Raw genomic sequence first — 18,966 nt, forward strand, 5'->3', positions numbered from 1 at the left:
TCTCTACAAAAATAATAAAAAGATAATATACCATGACTATGGGTGATTTATCTGAGGAATTCAAGGATGGTTCAACATACGAAAACCAATTAATATACTACATTAACAGAATGAAAGGAAAAAAACCACACATGATCATCTAAAGCAAAAAAGCATTTGAAAAAAACCAACACAGCTGCGTGCAGTGCAGTGACTCACCCCTGTAATCTCAGCACTTTGGGAGGCTGAGGCAGGATTGCTTGAGCCCTGGAGTTTAAGACCAGTCTAGGCAGCAAAGCAGGACTCTACCTCTACAGAAAAATTAAAAAATTAGCTGGGCATGGTGGCTCACACCTGTAGTCTCACCTACTCAGGAGGATGAGGTAGGAGGATCCCCTGAGCCCAGGAATTTGAGGTTGCAGTGAGCCATGATCATGCCACCGCCCTCCAGCCTGGGCGACAGAACAAGACCCTATCTTTAAAAAAAAAACGGCCGGGCGCGATGGTTCAAGTCTGTAATACCAGCACTTTGGGAGGCCGAGGCAGGCGGATCACCTGAGGTCAAGAGTTCAAGACCATCCTGGCTACATGGTGAAATCCTGTCTCTACTAAAAATACAAAAAATTAGCCGGGCGTGGTGGCAGGCGCCTGTAGTCCCAGCTACTTGGGAGGCTGAGGTAGGAGAATTGCTTGAACCCAGGAGGTGGAGGTTGCAGTGAGTCGAGATTGTGCCATTGCATTCCAGATTGGGTGACAGAGCAAGACTCTGTCTCAAAAAAAAAAAAAAAGGAAAACAAAAACAATTCCTTAGAGAAGCATCAAAAATAATACTTATTTAACCAAGAATGTGCAAGACTTGTACAGTACAAAACACTGTTGAAAGAAATTAAAGACCTAAATAAATGGACAGATCCTTTGTTCATGAATTGGAAGACTTAATATTGTTTTTTTCTTTTGTTACTGTTGTTGTTTAAGATGGAGTCTTGCAATACAAAAAACTAGCCGGGCGAGGTGGCGGGTGCCTGTAGTCCCAGCTACTCTGGAGGCTGAGGCAGGAGAATGGCGTAAACCCGAGAGGTGGAGCTTGCAGTGAGCTGAGATCTGGCCACTGCACTCCAGCCTGGGCGACAGAGTGAGACTCCCTCTCAAAAAAAAAAAAGATGGAGTCTCGCTCTGTTGCCCAGGCTGGAGTGCAGTGGCATGATCTCAACTCACTGCAACCTCCTCCTCCTAGGTTTAAGCGATTCTCCTGCCTCACCCTCTCGTGTAGCAGGGATTACAGGTGTGCACTACCTCCAAGTAATTTGTTTTTTATTTTTAGTAGAGATGGGGTTTCACCACATTGGCCAGGCTGGTCTTGAATTCCTGACCTCAAGTGATATGCCTGCCTCAGCCTCCCAAAGTACTGGGATTATAGGCGTGAGCTGCCATGCCCAGCCAGAAGGCTTAATGTTGTAAAGATGGCAATATGCCCCAAACAGATCTACACATTCTGTGCAATCCATATCAAAATTCAAACTGTCTTTTATGCAGAATTGGACAATCCGATCCTAAAATTCATATGAAATTGCAAAGGATCCAGAAACAAAACACTCTTGAAAAAGAGAGCAAATGGTGAATAACTACTACTTCCTGAGTTTAAAACTTATTACAAAGCTATAATAATCAAAACAGTGTGGTACTGGCATGAGACACATATACCAATGGAAGGGAAGAGAGAGCTCACAAATAAACCCATATACGTATGGCCAATTGATTTTGGATAAGGCAGTCAAGACCATTCAGTGGAGAAAAAGCATTCTTTTCAACAAATGGTGCTGGGAAAACTGGAAATCTCCATGCAAAAGAATGAAGTGGGGCTGGGCACGGTGGCTCACGCCTGTAATCCCAGCACTTTGGGAGGCCAAAGCGGGCAGATCACGAGGTCAGGAGATCGAGAGCATCCTGGCAAACACGGTGAAACCCCGTCTCTACTAAAAATACAAAAAAATTAGCCAGGAGTTGTGGTGGGTGCCTGTAGTCCCAGCTTCTTGGGAGGCTGAGGCAGGAGAATGGCATGAACCTGGGAGGTGACGGAGGTTGCAGTGAGCAGAGATCGCGCCACTGCCCTTCAGCCTGGGCGACAGAGCGAGACTCTGTCTCAAAAAAAAAAAAAAAAAGAATGAAGTGGACCCTCACCTAATAACATATACAAAAATTAACTCAATATGGATCAAAGACCTAAATTTAACAGCTAAAACTACAGAACTCTTAGAAGAAAACATAGGTGAAAATCCTCATATGTATGGATGAGGCGATGGTTTCTTAAATCTGACGACAAAGACACAGGCAATAAAGAAACAATAAATTGAACTGCATCAAAATTTAAAATGTGCATCAAAGGACACTGTATCGAGTGAAAAGACAACCCAAACAATAGGAGCAAATATCTACAAACTATATACTTCACAAGGGATGAACATCCAGAATATATAAAGAAATCCTGGCCGGGCGCGGTGGCTCAAGCCTGTAATCCCAGCACTTTGGGAGGCCGAGGCGGGTGGATCACGAGGTCAGTCGAAGAGACCATCTAGCTACTTTCACGGTGAAACCCGTCTCTACTAAAAATACAAAAACGCTTGAGTAGAGTGGCTGAATCCCAACTACTGAGGAGGCTGGGGGAGAATAAAGCGTGAAGACAGGCGGAGCTTGCAGAGTGTAGAGGCAGGACCAAGCTACACCTGCCTAAACAGGCAGGAACTCCCATCTCAAAAAAAAAAAAAAAAAAAAAAAAAAGAAAAAGAAATCCTAGGGCGGGGTCGCGGTGGCTCACATCTGTAATCCCAGCACTTTGGGAGGCCCGAGGCAGGTGAGGATCCAGAGGTGGGGAGATCGAGGTTGTATCCTAAGCTAACAGGGTGAGGCAATCTCTGCAAAATACAAAAAAACTAGCCTTGGTGAGGTCGTAGCCTGAGTCCAATACTGGGAGGCAGAGACTTGGAGAATGGTAGCAGGAACCGGGGAGGCTGGGAGCTTTACAGTGAGCTGGGATCGGCCGCTGCAACCTAGAGAGGCAAGCCGAGACTCAAAATACAAAAGGCGTGGTGGGCTCCAAACCTGTAATCTGGGAGGCGAGACAGAGAGGCCGGATCCGCGAGGTCAGAGGTCGAGACCATGCTGGCTAACTGCAGTGAAACCCCGTCTCTGCTAAAAACACAAAAAATTAGCCGGGCGAGGTGGCGGGCGCCTGTGGTCCCAGCTACTCGGGAGGCTGAGGCGGGAGAATGGCGTGAACCCAGGAGGCGGAGCTTGCAGTGAGCTGAGATCCGGCCACTGCACTCCAGCCTGGGCGACAGAGCGAGACTCCATCTCAAAAAAAAAAAAAAAAAAAAAAAAGTCCAACACAAATCCAAGAGAACTTATCAGTCCTGAATGGTGGCAAGGTGGGTGTCTGTAAGATGCTCCAGAAGCCTTCAGATCAGGCCTGATGCTGACACGGCAAGCAGCACCGGGTGGAGCAGGGGATGGAACGAGGGCGGGGGGCAACCGGAGCCCTCTGAGCCTTGAAGCCTTGAGCCACTCAGTTCTTCTATTCCTGTTTCCTCCCCTGTCAAATGGTGTGACTGCAGGGCCTACCTACGGGGCTGTTGCACAGATGAATGAATGTGTATGAAATTCTTGGAGCAATGCCTGGCCCAGAGGAAGCATCATAGGGATGTGTCAGATCTCTCATCAAGGGGATCAGGAATTCGAGACCAGCCTGGGCAACATGGTGAAATCCCATCTCTACAAAAAATACAAAAATTAGCTAGGCGTGGCAGTACACGCCTGGAGTATCAGCTATTGGGGAGGCTGAGGTGGGAGGATGGCTTGGGCCAGGGAGGCAGAGACTGCAGTGAGCCAAGATTGTGCCACTGCACTCCAGCATGGGTGACAGAGCAGCGAGATCCGGTTTCAAAAGAAAAAAGAGGAAGATACTCAAAGAACTAGAATTAGGGATGTTACGTGGTCAGCCTGAACTATTGGCTAAAAAAGAAAATTACCTACTAGAAGGCTTGATAAATATTTCTTCTAAGAGGAAAGTAAAAAGGAACAAAAATAAAGTTATGCACTTACAGAAATAGAAACATCACAGTAATAATTGTGGATATTTGAATATGGAAGAGGTATTACCATTAAATGTGTTACCATTTAATGTAATACTATTACCTATTATAACATGGAAGTTACTCTTTTTTGTCCTCACATCGACTTGGACTTCCAAAAAGTTACTTTTTAAGTGATTTCCTAATCAGTTAGATTAACGATACACTCTGAACTATTCATAGTTGGAAAAACCCAGTAACTTCTGAAATTTGCTTTAAAATGGTCCAGGAAAGAAAAAAGTAGAACAGGGAGAAGAGACAAAACAAGACTAGCAAAATGTTAATCAATGAGGACACTGGATGATGGACCGTGGATGATGGACCGTGGGCAGTGATTATGCTAAGCTCTCTAATTTGGGGTATGTTTGAAAATCTCCATAAAAGTAAAATTTTCAGGCCGGGCGCGGTGGCTCATGCCTGTAATCCCAGCACTTTGGGAGGCCGAGACGGGCGGATCACCAGCTCAGGAGATCGAGACCATCCCGGCTAACACAGTGAAACCCCGTCTCTACTAAAAATATTTAAAAAATTAGCTGGGCGAGGTGGCGGGCGCCTGTAGTCCCAGCTACTCGGGAGGCTGAGGCAGGAGAATGGTGTGAACCCGGGAGGCGGAGCTTGCAGTGAGCTGAGATCAAGCCACTGCACTCCAGCCTGGGTGACAGAGCGAGACTCCGTCCCCAAAAAAAAAAAAAAAGTAAAATTTTCAAGTTGAACTCTAGAGAATAAAACTAACAACAGGGCCGGGCGCAGTGGCTCATGCCTGTGATCTCAGCACTTTGGGAGGCCAGGGCAGGTGGATCACTTGAGCTCAGGAGCGTGAAACCAGCCTGGACGACATGACAAAACCCCACCTCTACTAAAACTACAAAAATTAGCCAGGCGTGATGGCTCATGTCTGTAATCCCAGCATTTTGGGAGACTGAGGCGGGTAGATCATGAGGTCAGGAGTTCAAGATCAGCCTGGCCAAGATGGTGAATCTCTGTCTCTACTAAAAATACAAAAAATTAGCCGGGCATGGTGGTGGGCACCTGTAATTCCAGCTACTCTGGACGCTGAGGCAGAGAATTACTTCAACCCGGGAGAAGGAGGTTGCAGTAAGCTGAGACTATGCCACTGCACTCCAGCCTAGGCGACAAGAGTGAGAAACTCTATTTCCAAAAAGCAGGCACGGTGGCTCCGCCTGTAATCCCAGCACTTTGGGAGGCTGAGGGTGGGCTGGGATCGCGAGGTTAGGAGATGAGACCATCTCCCGGAAGAGCTATACGGGTGAAACCCATCTCTACCTAAAAAATTACAAAATTAGCCAGGCCATGAGGTGGCGAGTGCCTGTAATCCCAGCTACTAGGGAGGCTGAAGGCAGGAGAATTGCTTGAACCACGGGAGGCAACAGAGCTTGCAGTGAAGGCAAAGGACGCTGCGCTCCAGCCTGGGCAACAGGAGGCAGGGGCTCCCATCTCAAAATAAATAAACAAGTAATAATAAATACAAAAATTAGCTGGATGTGGTAGTGTGAGTCTGTACCCCAATTACTAGGGGCGCTAGGGCAGGAGATCAGTTGAGCCCAGGAGGTCCAGGCTGCAGTAAGCCAGGACTGCGCCACTGCACTCCAGCCTGGTTGACAAAGTAAGACCCTGTCTCAAAAAAATTAAAACAACAACCAAAAAAAAAAAAAAATGCGATAGGCTGGAGACCTATTCTCTTCCACATAAGCCTTGCACTGTTGCTCAGGCTGGAGTACAGCGGCTCCATTTCCGCTCACTGCAACCTTGGCCTCCTGGGTTCAACCAATTCTCCTGCCTCAGCCTCCTGAGTAGCTAGGACCACAGGTGCGCGCCACCACGACCAGTTGAATTTTGTGTTTTTAACAGAGATGGGGTTTCACCATGTTGACCAGCGTGGTCCTGAACTCCTGACCTCAGGTGATCTGCCCGCCTTGACTTCCCAAAGTGCTGGGATTACAGGTGTGGGCCACCGCACCCGGCGACCTTCTATGCTTCTTGATTTACCCCGGAAGAAAGACGCAGACGCCTGAACACAGACACTGCTGTCACAAAGCATGCCTGCCCCAAGAAGCTGAGACAAAACTGCAAAGCAAAGGGAGGGCCCACCCTGACCCGACCCTGTGTGCGTGCCCCTTACGCCCCAAGGTTGGCATCCTGATAACAAAGGGTTTTACCTGCAGTTCTCCTTGAAGCGGCACTTTCCCTCCAGGAAGAACGGGCACGGCTTCAGAGACTTGTGAGTGGGGTACAGGTAGAGCACACGGACACCCGCCGAACCATCCTCCGCCTCTTCCGCTCCCACCACCATGGCGTTGTGATACTCCAGAGTGCCCCATGAGCTGTAGTAGGGTGCGCTCACCTTCGTCCCACTCAGCTCTTCCTCGTCCTCTCCCTCTTCCTCCTCCTGCCCACCTGCTGCAGATTCGGGCCCCGCCTCTGCTTTAGGAATGGTCTCTGATCCGGACTCAGGGGCTGCTGCTGGCGCCTCCACCGCCTCAGTGATGGCCTCCCGGAAAGCCTGGTACTCAGCATCTTCCCGGCCCGTGCGCTCTTCGTCCAGCGCGGCCAGCAACTTGCTCTTCCTGACAGACACCAGGCTGGCCTCGGTGAGCTCGATGAGCTCCTTCAGGTCCCCCTGCAGCTGGCGCAGGTCCGCCTGCTCAGACGAATCCAGGCCGGCGCCCAGGGCCAGCTCCACCTGCTGCAGCTGCGCACGGTAGGTCTGCAAGGCCGACTCCAGGCTCTCCTCGTCCATGCTGAGAGAGGGAGGCGCTGGACCAGGGCTGCGAGAAGAGAAGCCAGGTGAGCCCCGCGTCTCGGGACCGGCCCCACAGACTGCGGGAGGGCACGGGCACGTCCCCTTTCCCTCGGGGAGACACCGGCTCAGAGGCACAGCTCCCAGCGCAGAGGTCGCAGACCGGGTACCCTCGCTCAGGCTCCGCGCTTCCCTTCCGAGCCGCCCTGGGCTCGCCGCTAGCCGGGTCCCGCGTCACTCCGGAGACCCCTCCCCGCGGGGCGCCCCGCCGCCCGGCCCTCCGCCGAGCCCACCCGCCGCGCCCGCTGCCTTCCAGGCCGGCCCCGCCCCCGCGCCCGGCGTCTCTGCAGTCTGGCCAAGGCCGCGTCCCCGCAAACCGCGGTCCCCTCTCCCCGGGCAGGGAACCTCCCCCGCGCGGTTTCCCAGCCGCCGCCATAGAGAGCCCGCCGGCCTCACCGGCTAGAGCGGCCCGGCGCCCCCCTTTCGTCCCCGCCGCCGACCAGCACTTCCTCCCGAGCGCCGCCACTTCCGGAAGTGCCTGGCGCGCGGGGGCAGCCGGGAAGCGGAGCGCGGAGGCCGCCGGGACGCGTTTCAGGTCCTTCCCTGAGGCCGGCTCTCGTCCCGTCAGGCGCCGCGCGGGGTTAGCGCGGGGTCAGCGGAGGTCAGCGGGGGTCAGCAGCGGCGGCTCCGAGGTCGCGGCGGTCGCAGGTAGGCCGCAGGCTATGCGGTGGGGCGCGAGGCCCGAGGGGCGGCCCAGAGCTGGAGGTGGGACGCAGGTGTGACAGGAACCAGCTTTGGCTGCTTGTCGGCGAGCCTCCAACCTGGCGGCCGTAGCCGGGGTCCCCGACGCGGGTTCTTCCTCCGCGGGAGTCGTTCCCTGCCCGCCGCGCGCCGCCTCCGGGAGCAGCCGGGCCGCTGCGCACCCGCCCTGTAGTCCGCTCCCCGCTGGCCGTCCCCGTTTTAAGAAACGGGTTGATGGGGCGTCCCTGGGGAGCTCCTGGGGAGCGCGCCGGCGGCTCGCTGCTCCCGGGTGGGGCGCGGGGGCCCAGGCGGGGCTGCCGCGAGTGTGTCCCCGTTCCGCGCGCGTGAAGCGTGGGAGCGAAACCTCGGGGGAGGGCGGGAGCGCAGCGGAGCTCGCCGTGAACACCCGGCGGGGTGGTCCCGCGAGCAGGGGGGACCGGAGCCGCTGCGGGTTCGGAAAGGTCGCAGTCATTGCTGTGAGCGGAAGGACGGAGTGGCGGCCGGCCTGGGAGGAGGTGCAGGGGTGAGGTGGAGGAGGGAGAGTCGGGAATGGCCCCCAGGCTCTCGTCCTGAGCGGCCAGCTGGACGCGGGGCGCCACTGCCCACCGTGGAGAAGCCGGGGGAGGGAGCTGCGTTCTGGCTGCACACTGACACATGTTGGGGCGCCCAGGGCAGGATGTACACGCTGCTGTCGGGCTTGTACAAGTACATGTTTCAGAAGGACGAGTACTGCATCCTGATCCTGGGCCTGGACAATGCTGGGAAGACGGTGAGTGCCCACTCCCTTGCCCGCACCTTTCCCACGGCCGGGTGGCCCCCGCCTCGGTTTTGTGCTGTCAGCTGCATGTTCACTACCCAGATGGAAGCCACATTTCACCTGAGACGACAGGATTGTCACCACCAGCTTCCTGAAGAGCAGAGTGTTGCTTTGTTTCTGTTTTTCTCTCTTAAGGAACAGGCCTGAGGAAGGATATTTGGGAAGCCAGTGTAGCCCCTATTTGATGTGTCTTCCTCTCCCTCTCTCCTCAGACCTTCCTGGAGCAGTCAAAAACCCGGTTTAACAAGAACTACAAGGGAATGAGTCTATCCAAAATCACCACCACCGTGGGTCTAAACAGTAAGGGGTCTAAACAGTAAGGGGTCTAAATAGCAGGCTGTGGGTTTGGGGCCTTGAGGATGCTGTGACGTTCACAGTCCAGCTAGCCCTTGGCCACAGCCCTGTCAGTCCCCTCTCAAGTCTCATCTGAGTGGCACCAGCATGGTTTGCTCCATCCCCCGGGAGAGCTGGGACTGGGTGTGTCGAGGACCAAGGTCACGAGCCTTGCCTGTTTCCTCCTCTCCCCAGTTGGCACTGTGGATGTGGGAAAGGCTCGGCTCATGTTCTGGGACTTAGGAGGGCAGGAAGAGCTGCAGTCTTTGTGGGACAAGGTAAGACTCCCTGGTCAGGACCACCCCCCCTCCAGCCCTTCAGTGCCATTTCTTTCCAGAGGGCACCCTTTGGGCCGTTCCTCAGCAACTTTCATTACCCACTTTGTCCCTGGGGGTTTCTCTCTGGTCCTGTCCCAGGTTCCCGAGTGGCTCCCTGCTTTGTCCCAGCCGAACCCTTAGCTAAAGTTGCCCCAAAAGTGGTGGTAGGGGAGTTTCCTACTTGGGAGTTCCCTGCGATGGGGCTAGTGGAGATTCCAAGGAAAGAATCACTAAACGCCAAGGCGATCAGATCAGAGCATGTATTAGGGAACTTGTTGACAGAGTGGGCATCCTCAGGTCAGGGCACGCGTTAGGGGAACCTGTTGACAGACTGGGGCATCCTCAGGTCAGGGCACGCGTTAGGGGAACCTGTTGACAGAGTGCAGCATCCTCAGGTGACCAGCAAAGGGAAGGGCGTGCTCACTGGTTCTGTCCGAAGTTGGGAGAGCAGGGTGTGGCGTTTAAACGAAAATTTAAGGAATTGGGTTCAGGGCTGGGGCTAATTTGTTTCAATGTTTTGAAACCTGAACATTATGTTAACAACCTAAACATCTTACAAGTGTCGGAATGTTCAAGCCCTGGCTTGGGTTTGAGCCCAAGGGAAACCTCATTGGCCAGGTCAGAGAGGTCAGGGCAGTCTGTTTCTTTCTCAGTCAGGACAAGACAAAGTGTGGGGACCCGGGGACCCTGCACTCCCCCAAAGCGAGTGTCTCCTTCCAGCTCAGACATCTTGCTGCTCACCACCAGGACACAGAAATGGCAAAGACCAGCCAGATGTGGGGAAGGCACGACGGCTGCCTCTCCCCGATGGGGTTACCTCAGGTCTAGCTTAACATTCGTTCTTCCGTGGTCACCAGAAGACCCCTCAGGGTCCTGCAGCAGCGGTCTCCTCGTTTGACGCAGGTTTTGGGCTTTTCTGAGATCCCAGTGTGGTGCCCCTCCCCCACACCCCCCAGACTACAGTTTCTCTCCTTCTCAGCCTGGGCCAGGCACTGAGGCCAGCACTGAGCAGGGCAGAGCCTGTGGCTTCCTGGGGTTCCCTGCCCTAGGCTGGCACAGTGGGTGTGGGGCGGCCCCGGTGCCTTGGCTGCCCTGATGCTTGCCAGCCGCCAGCTCTAGAGTTGAATGCCCAGGTCCTGATCTCCTTTTTGATCCCAGTTCCTCTTGCCTAGGCCCCACCGAAGTGTCCCCTCCTGCCGTGACTTCTAGCCAAGAGGTCATTTCTCCCATGGCCAAGTGATCTCTGATAGATCCTGTAGGTCCACTGTAGTCAGATGGGACAAGCTGAGTCAGAGCCTGGGTCCAGTGCCCAGCGTGCTTGGGGAGGGACAAAGATGATGATGATCTTGTCACAGGCCAGTGTCTCAGGCACAGATGCCGAGACAGGTTGAGGTACAGGATGCATATTGGGGGTCAGTATCAGGAAGGCAGCAAGGATGGGAGAGGAGAGGTCGATTCAGGCAGCAGGATCCGCGGAGCTGTGGTTGGCCCAGCAGGGAGCCCTGGAGGAGAACTGGCTGTGCTGGGCCATGTGGGGCCAGGCTGGCCGGGACTTCACGCCACGGCCCGGTGGGTCTCCAGCGTGGGCTGCCCTGGGCAGGTGTGACCTGGCAGCATGGCTCTTTGCAGCCAGAGTGGGTCCCACAGAAACCAGAACGAGGCCATCCGCTGGTACAGTGTTATCCAGCATGAAGCAAGAATACACTGGGGCCACAGACGCCTGCACTGGCCACAGCCGCAGCCTTGCATGGACCCACACTTCCACATCGGAGACGGGCCCCTCCAAGGTCCCGAGGGTCTCTCTTAAGGGGAAACTGGAAGAGGGAGACTTAAGGGGGCCACTATAGCTCATCCTTGCTGCTGGTCTTAGGGCTGCATTCTTCCTTGAGTGTCCCCCCAATTCACTACCACTTCTGCTGGGGTGTGATTTCCTGGTAGTCTGAGTCCTTCTCCAGACGCCACCTTGGTGGGGCCAGTGGCTCTCTGGGTCCCCAGCTGTGGGATAGCAGCCCCGTCTCCTGCCCACCAGGGTCTCCTAGATATGAGGTGCATTTCATGCCCGTGAGGCAGCTGTGGCTCATCGTTCAGCGTGTCAGCTGAGTATGTGCTGCTCTAGTGGCTGGGACGCCTGACCCTGCTGAGCTCAGAGCTGGGAGGATCAGCAGCAGAGACCCCCCAGGAGGGACCAGAAGGGAGGTCTCTGCTCCCACCCCGGTTCCTGCATCCTGCATCCTTGTGCAGAGCGGAAGGGCTCTGCTCCCACCCGGTTCGTGTATCCTGCATCCTTGTGCAGAGCGAAAGGGCTATCATTGGGAATTGGCCTCGTCCTGGGGCTGGACCCCGGGCCGGTGTCCACGTGTGGCATGTGCCAGGACCTCAGCTCCTGGGTTCTTTGCTGTGACACTAGTCTCTCAGGCTGGCTGGCACTTGGCAGTTGGGGAGCTCCCATTGCTGCTGGGGAGAAACACTCAGACCCACAGTCCCTCTGATTGCTCCGCTGGGGTCAGCTGGCCAGCCAGGAGCCACGCTTGGACATTTCCCTCTTGCCCTCGTTGTGGGGTACCACACAGTGACCACTGCTGTGACGCCTCCACTGGGGCATGGGGCTCTAGGTCCTGCCTGCACTCAGCCCTGAGGTGCCACTCCCGTCTCACTGCAGCCCTGCTGGGCTGTGTGCCTTGTGCCTGGTAGGTGTGATGGGTGGCTCTGACCACGCACGTGGTCCCATGGTCCAGGACCCGGTTGCACATGAACCTTCTGCCACCCTGTTCAGAAGCCCCGGGGGCCACGTGGGGATTCTCTCACTGGGCTTGCTGCAGCCTCCACAGAGCCGCCCCTCCCGCCGCAGAGGTCTCCGCCTCAGGGTCCGCCTGCTCCTGGGTGTCAGCAGCAGACAGTCTCCACACTGCAGGGTCCCCTGTGGGGCTGGTGGCCTGTGTGTGGCACCTGCCTGTAGGCCAGAGAAGTTCCTGGGGGTGTGGGGGTGCCTCGCTGCCTGCAGAACCCTGGAGGACGCCTGGCCTTGGGCTTCTTTCTCCACTGTGAGAAGTGCAGGTGCACAAGCTTGTCTGGCACTGGGATGGGGTTGCCTGGTACTCCCTGCTCGGACACCCTAAGGATTTCGGAGAGTTGGGCGGTGCCTCCTGACTTGTCACGCTCTCAGGGGTATGTGTGTCTTAACACACTGACCACCAGCTTGTCCTACCTGGTCAGCATCCAGTTCCAGGTCTCTGGGACCTCATGCCCAGGCAGGAGAGCTGGCACAGCCTGGAGGCAAAGTGGCAAATGTGAGCTGTTTGCTCCACGTGGACGCGGAGTTTCCTGTATTATTTTCTGATTCCGACAGAGGTGCACTCATCTGGTCCGGGGCTCGGCACTCGTACCTGAGGCCGCAGGGTCTGTGCCCTGTCTTGCCCAGCAGTGTCGCCAGCGAGCCCAGGACTGACCAGCCCAGCCTGCAGAAGTCTTGAGTTCAGTGACTCTGGCCCTGTCCTGGCAGGGAGGGCTCGCCTCGTAGATGGCGCTGGTCAGTGTTGTCATCCGCATGGCCACAATCCCTCCCCGCACGAGGTGCTGGCACGGAGCCCCACAGGTGCACTCCCTCGACAGGCCAGGTTGTGGTTTGTGTTCCTCCAGCCCCCAAACCCTATCTTTTTTTTGAGATAGGGTCTCTCATTCTCACCCAGGCTGGAGCACAGTGGCATGATCAGAGCTCACTACAGCCTCAACCTCCCAGGCTCAAGCCATTCTCCCACCTCAGGCTCCCAAGTAGCTAGGACTACAGGCGCACATTACCATAAGCTTTTGTAGAGACGAAGTCTCACTACATTGCCCAGGTTGGCCGTGAACTGGGCTCAGGTGATCCTCCTGCTTCTGCCCCCTAAAGTGTTGGGATAATTGTGAGCTACCATGCCTGGCCCAATCCCTGTCTTTCACCTTTTTCTCTGGCCACCATCAGGCCAAAGGTTGCAGGCAGGTTCTTAGGAACAGTGCCTGGGGGCACCTCCACCAGATTTCCCCACAACCCCGGAATGCATCCCAGAAGGGTCTTGCAAGCGGGAGCTGCTCTTTTGCCCATTCCTCATGTGAGCCCCCCACAGTGGCCATGGCACAGGCCTGGCCCTTGGCAGGGTGGGGACTGAGCCCCAACTCCTGCTTCCTCCCAGTATTATGCAGAGTGTCACGGCGTCATCTACGTCATTGACTCCACCGACGAGGAGAGGCTGGCCGAGTCCAAGCAGGCGTTCGGTGAGTGCGGCCTGGCTGCTCTGGGAGGGGTGGATGGTGAGTGGGGGCAGGTCCAGCTTGGGCAGCTCTGTAACTGGGGCTGGCTCAGTGTGTGGTCAGAAGCGCTCCTGCCTCATGGGCAATGGGGGGCAGAGGGAGCAGCTGTAGGCGTCCACGGCTGTGGGCCCCAGGGCAGTCAGAGGCAGGATGCCGGGTGTGAGGTGCTGCCTCTCCTGCCCTCCCCAGAGAAGGTGGTGACCAGCGAGGCGCTGTGCGGTGTCCCTGTCTTGGTGCTGGCCAACAAGCAGGATGTGGAGGTGAGCCCCACCCCGTCTCCTGCAGCAGCTTCCCAAGTCCCCAGACTCCCCCACAGCAAGGGGAGCAGTGTGTGCACCCAGACACCCCAGGCCCAGGCCCAGTGACCGCCCAGGGGCACAGAGCCATTCTCAAGGCCCGCCCTGCCCCCGGCAGCTTCCCAAGCCTGGTTCCTCTCCGGACCTGCTGCTGCCAGCCCTGGAGGTTCTCCCACCTCGGGGCAGGCGCCCAGTAGGCCTCTTCCTGCCATGCAGGGCACCTCTCCCCTGAAGGCGGCCATGTCTCAGAAGCGTACGACTGAGCTGTGGGGAGACCCAGATGAAACTCAGAGCTCAAAAAGTGATGCTGGGGCCCTGGTGGGAGTCAGCTCTGACCCTCACTTGTTCCTGCTACGCTTGGAGGGGGCATCTGTGCCAGCCCCACCCCCAGGGCAGCCCCTCAAGACCCCTCTGAGGTGCTGCTGTCCCCTGGAGCACTGGCCACACTGAATTCTTGCCGTCCTCTTGGAGTAGCTTCCACAGAAGCAGTGCAGCGTCCAGAGGGCCAGGGTGAATCTTTACTGCCCACCTTCTCTGGGGCAGCTCTGTTGCCCCCAGCCTGTAGGGCTGGCCTCCCCTACAATCTCAGCCGACAAGAGGGCCACCTGGTGTGGGGCAGGGGTCTCCCCTCAGAGGAAAGGGGAGGGGCTGCTCTTTTGAGGACTGGGCAGGTGGTTGTGAGCAGAAGTGTCCATGATTGCAGACTGCCCCCATCACCGACGCAGGGCTCCCCCCCCACATCATCCCTGGCCATGTGAGCCCAACGCAGGGCTCCCACCCCTCCATTATTCCCAGCTGTATGGGCCCCTGGGACCTGCCTCCACCACTGCCCAGGAGGCGTCAACCCTCGGTGCCCCACCTCGGGCCTCATGGTGTCCCCCAGGAAGGGGATGGGGGTGGATTCCTTGCAGCTGTGTGGACGTCTAACGTCTGTCCCAGGCACTACCAGCCACGTTCAGCCTCGGGGTGAGCGCAGGGTCCTCACCGCTGTGGCCTCTGGGAGACACTGGGACCCTCGTGGAGCTCTGCCTGTTTTTCTGGGGTGAAGGGCATATGCCCTTCTGAGAGTCCCAGGCCCACAGCCAGGACAGGGCCAGACGTGGGGGCTGCTCCTCATGGCCTTGCCTCCCCCAGACGTGCCTCTCAATCCCTGACATCAAGACGGCCTTCAGCGACTGCACCAGCAAGATCGGCAGGCGGGATTGCCTGACCCAGGCCTGCTCGGCCCTCACGGGGTGAGTGGAGCTGCACCTGCAGGGGCTTTGGGGACCAAGGCCAGCCCCCTCACACCCCCTGTCTTCACAGCAAAGGGGTGCGCGAGGGCATCGAGTGGATGGTGAAGTGTGTCGTGCGGAACGTGCACCGGCCGCCGCGGCAGAGGGACATCACGTAGGCGCGGCCGCGCTGCCGTCGGGACGGCTGGTGCCCGGTGCTGGAGGAGTGGCCTGTTGGCTGCTCGTCTGGGGGGTGGGTTTGCTTTGCTTTGGGGTTCTTCCATTTCCTTTGTTTTCTCGAAGACAAACTTTCCTCTACGTCTGGAAAAGTGTAGGCCTCGGAGGTTTTGGAGGGGAGTCTGGCCGCCCGGCTAGCGCCCTCTGGCGGCAGCCTTTCCATGGGGCGCTGCGGTGGCCTTTCTGGGCCCTTTCGGGGGGGGTCTGAGGGAGACCTGGTTGGGAATCGGGGCTCCAGTGCTCAGGCTGGCTTGGACTGCCTGGGGACAGCCCTGTGGGGCCTTTGGGAGATTCCGTGGCTGCATGTCCACCCCATCGAGAAGGAGGCCAGTCAGCCATGGTTGCCCTCTGGCTTGTGCCCCGTGACCCTGGAGGTGGTCTGGGGCTGATCTTGCCTTGAGGAAGACCCAGGCCATGTCCCCAAAGGCCAGCGGGGGCCCTGGATTCTGATGCAGCCTCGGGACAGAGCCGAGGAGGCCTGTGAGGGAAGACATACACTCCGCACCTCAGCCTGGCTTCGCCTCATCTTAATCCCCTGGGAGGGAGCTGATGCAAAAAACCTGAGGGGGCCTCTGCTGGGAGTGGCTGTTTTTGTGCCCCAGCCCTGCAAGTGGGGAGTGTGTGTGGGGATCCAGAGCCCTCTCCCAGCCGAGAGAACCTCCTGGAGGGGTTCTCTGGGGGGCTCTGTGTCAGTGCTGTGCGGGGCCTGCGTCCCCTGCTTGGGAGTGAGGCTGATCCTGGGGCCCTCCCTGCACAGCCCCCACTGGGCCTGCCGAGGGCTCTGTTCTTCCTCAGTCTGGCTGTGGGCAGGAGCTGCCTGCCCAGTGCTGCCCAGGGTGAGTGCAAAATAAAGACGGCAAGTGTGGGTCTGTCCATCCCTTCCCTCCTGGAGGGCTGAGGCTTGGCTCCTGGCTGTTGGACACGGTGACTGTGGCACTGGGCTGCTCAGGGGCTGGTGGGCAGGTGAGGGGCTCCCCAGGTGGGTCTGGAGCCTGGAGAGTCCAGGCACTCCCTGCGGATGTGGGAAGGACGTGGGGGGCCTGGGAGGAGCTGCTGGGAAGGGGCATGAGTCAGGGTGGGGGTGGCACAGCAGCTGCGGGGCTGTGACTCACAGGAGTCGGGCCCTGGAAGTCCCCGCGTCATCTCCAGGACACCCTGTGTGTGTTTTGCAGGTTGGTTCCCAGGACCTAGGGGGCGGGGCCTCCAGCCACGGGAAACTGGCCACGCAGGGGAGTGTGGCTGGGGCGGGGAGTGTGGCTGGGGTGGGCCCCCAGTTGCTCTGGATGCATCTGAAGGCTTCAGAGCCTGCCCCAAAGGGGAAAAGCTTCACTTCCCAGGAAGCATGGGAGGCCTGGAGGAGGTGTTTGGCAGGTCTCCTCTTGGGAAATCCCCTGAGAGTTGGGAGTGGGAGGAATTCAAAAGAGGGGGTTAGTGTGGGGCCCCGGCGACTGGGGCTGGCCTGAGCCCCGTCCTGTTCTTCGAGCAATGATACCCTCCCAGGCCTTAACCCTCCCTGAGCTTCAGGGGCCCCCGCCACGTGCCACAGCCAACGGGAGCGTAGAGGAGGCACTCCCAGTGATCCTCCCTGGGAGGGTCTGAGGTAGGGGAAGCCCCGAGCAACAGTTCTGATGGCAGCCTGAGGGATCTGGGCACACCGGGTGGCTCAGGTGTCCGCGGCTGCCCTCCCAGTAGCTGTGCAACTACAACCAGTTTTATGAAAAGGCTTTATAAAAATAAGCTTTAAGAAACCTCATTTCTTCTATTAAGCCGCTTTTAGTGCAAGTGGGGTGCCAAGGATGTCGAATAAATAAGGGGGAGAGGGGGCCAGGATCAGTGCCCAGGGAGGAAGCGCTCACGGACGCTCCGCTCCAGCCCGGGCATCCTGGCCACACGCAGTGCCTGCAGCAGCCGCACCAGAAGTGCCCCGTCCTGCGCCTCCAGGAGCTCCGTGAGCCGCTGATGCAGTTTCAGCCGCAAGGCTGCGCGGCCCGCCCTTGGTGTTGGACCCCAGCCCCCCGGGGCCTCAAGGGCCTGCAGCAGCCGCTGCAACCTCTTGATGGAGATATCCTGGAAAGCCACGAAGTCGATGACGGCACGCTTGCACTCCTCAGTTCCTGTAGTGGGTGGGGAGGCAGCAGTCCCCTCATTTCACCCACAGACACTGGTGGGGGCCTGCCGAGCACCCTGTTTTCTGGGCCCCACCCAGGGGGTTTGCAGGAGAGAAATCCCTGTACAGTGAGCCGTGCTGGAGTGAGCACTGCAAGGGTGGGGACTGGAGAAGGGGCAGGAGCCTTCAGTCAGCGAGGTGGAGCAAAGGCGTGGGGGCAGGAGTGGCCACTCGGAGTTTGGCTGGGAGAGGCAAAGGGGCCCAGGCAGGATCTTAGGGCTCCTGGGCCACTGGAAGGGGCTGGTTGGGATCTGCAGATGGACTGAACCTGACTTCGTGTTAACCACTGTGGCTTCTTAACAGTGGCTAACATCGGGCCTCAGTTTCCCCATGTCAGAGGGGCCAGCCACCTTCCTCTCGGGCAGTTAGGAGAGTGCTGCCCACCTTCCCAAGGCTCCCCAGGGGAGGCTCTGCCCTGGCTCGGATCCTAATCCTCAGCCACCCCTGAGGGGGCAGACTTGGTGGGGATCTAGAGGAGGGACCCCTGACCCCTCAAATCCACTGTGGTCCCTTCCCCGAGGCCAGCTGGCATGCTTCAGGCTAGATGCACGTGTAGGGGCTGGAGTGAGGGCACAAGTGGGCCTGGCCTGCAGTGCGCTACTCCCTCAGTCCTCTGGCTCACCTGGTACCCTGGTGCTGAGGGGGAAAGCAGTGCAGCTGGTGCACAGGGCGTCATGGGAGGAAGAGCCTGGCACGTTGAGGGCCAGGCCCAGGGCCGTGCAGTTACGGTGGGGCTGGCACTGCTCTGAGCTGGAGCTGCTGGCTGAGAAGGTGCCTGGGGGGCATGGCTGGCACTGTGTGTTCTGGCTGGGGGTGCCTGCAGCCGGGAGGGAAGAACAGGGTCAGGGGAACTGGTGTCCTAGCTCAGGGTGCAAGCCTGGGACCAGCAACCTGACCCCTGCCACACCTCCGACCACCACTCCTGGGGGCCCTTCCCCTCACCCGGCTCTCACCCGGGGCCATCACGCCGGTGCCAGGTGGACACGATGCATGCTCCAGGCAGAAACCAGCGTGCGCGAAGAAGCCGGTGCGGCAGCGGCAGGCGCGGTTGTGGGTGGCGTGGCAAGGCCGTGCCTCTTCCTCGCGCTCCCCACAGAGGATGTTGCAGTAGCGGCAGCGCTCCAGGTAGTTCCAGAACTGCGTGTAGTGGCGTGGAGGACACGGGCCACACGTCGTGGGGCTGTCTCGGCGGCAGGGCTGCTGCACAAAGGTGCCTGGGGGGCACTGGGCACACACCAGCCACTCCCCCGTGTCTGTGTCCCGCCAGGGGTAAGTGGGTGCCTCTGTCGCTCCACGCATGGCCGGCACCAGCAGCAGGGTGGGCAGCGCCCACACCAGGCACAGCAGCAGCAGGCCCGGCCCCTCCAGCGCCCTCATGGTCCTTGCTGGAGCAGGGAGAGTGGCTCAGCGCGGACACCGGATCCTGCTGTGCCTGACCAACATGCCGCCGCCTCTGCCTTCCCTCCGCCTGCGGAGGGACTGCCCAATCCCCAAGCCCATCCTGCTGCCGCCCTATATGGGCAGGGAGAGGGCTGGGCCAGCCTCACCACGCCCCATAGGAACTCCTCCCTCCCCAGGCAGCCCCCCTCACCCACCTGGTACCATCCCTCCCCACAGCTCAGTGCAAGGGTGGTTCTGTGAGGGGCTTGACCAGCCAGGGAACCGCCCTCCTCAGCACCTGGGGCAACTCCTGACCCAG

General features: G+C 58.1%; 3 protein-coding genes across 10 annotated transcripts in view; 1 reads left to right on the forward strand and 2 right to left on the reverse strand.

Moving 5' to 3' along the window:
* The window catches only part of ZGPAT (zinc finger CCCH-type and G-patch domain containing), a 27,084-nt gene extending 19,631 nt beyond the window's left edge, over positions 1 to 7,453 (reverse strand). For both annotated transcript variants that reach the window (XM_009215738.3, XM_003904481.4), the window contains exons 1-2: positions 7,318 to 7,453; positions 6,281 to 6,889 (exon numbers count right to left, since the gene is read on the reverse strand). In XM_009215738.3, coding sequence (XP_009214002.1) covers positions 6,281 to 6,861 — 581 coding nt within the window. In that variant the 5' untranslated portion in view covers positions 6,862 to 6,889; positions 7,318 to 7,453. The remainder of the gene's footprint in view (positions 1 to 6,280; positions 6,890 to 7,317) is intronic.
* ARFRP1 (ADP ribosylation factor related protein 1) lies at positions 7,411 to 16,028 on the forward strand. Of its 7 annotated transcripts, none has more exons than XM_003904486.4 (8): positions 7,423 to 7,569; positions 8,278 to 8,371; positions 8,632 to 8,719; positions 8,948 to 9,030; positions 13,236 to 13,317; positions 13,543 to 13,613; positions 14,784 to 14,884; positions 14,955 to 16,028. In XM_003904486.4, the coding sequence occupies exons 2-8, from the start codon at positions 8,279 to 8,281 to the stop codon at positions 15,040 to 15,042; spliced, it is 606 nt and encodes a 201-aa protein (XP_003904535.1). In that variant the 5' UTR covers positions 7,423 to 7,569; position 8,278; the 3' UTR covers positions 15,043 to 16,028. The 7 variants fall into 7 exon arrangements, 5 of the variants coding, with proteins under 5 accessions (XP_021777473.1, XP_003904535.1, XP_009213998.1 ...); XR_002515451.2 differs by having other exon boundaries at positions 7,443 to 7,569; positions 13,548 to 13,613; positions 14,955 to 16,025; XM_009215734.3 differs by having other exon boundaries at positions 7,452 to 7,569; positions 8,273 to 8,371.
* Positions 16,029 to 16,810: 782 nt separating this feature from the next.
* Positions 16,811 to 18,836, reverse strand: TNFRSF6B (TNF receptor superfamily member 6b). The gene is made up of 3 exons (XM_003904489.4): positions 18,221 to 18,836; positions 17,890 to 18,084; positions 16,811 to 17,214 (listed from the first exon to the last, which is right to left on the reverse strand). The coding sequence occupies exons 1-3, from the start codon at positions 18,642 to 18,644 to the stop codon at positions 16,931 to 16,933; spliced, it is 903 nt and encodes a 300-aa protein (XP_003904538.2). The 5' UTR covers positions 18,645 to 18,836; the 3' UTR covers positions 16,811 to 16,930.
* Between the last annotated feature and the right edge of the window lie 130 nt (positions 18,837 to 18,966).

This window comes from Papio anubis, unplaced genomic scaffold (genome assembly GCF_008728515.1).
Source record: "Papio anubis isolate 15944 unplaced genomic scaffold, Panubis1.0 scaffold271, whole genome shotgun sequence".
In the NCBI taxonomy this organism is placed as follows: Eukaryota; Metazoa; Chordata; class Mammalia; order Primates; family Cercopithecidae; genus Papio; species Papio anubis.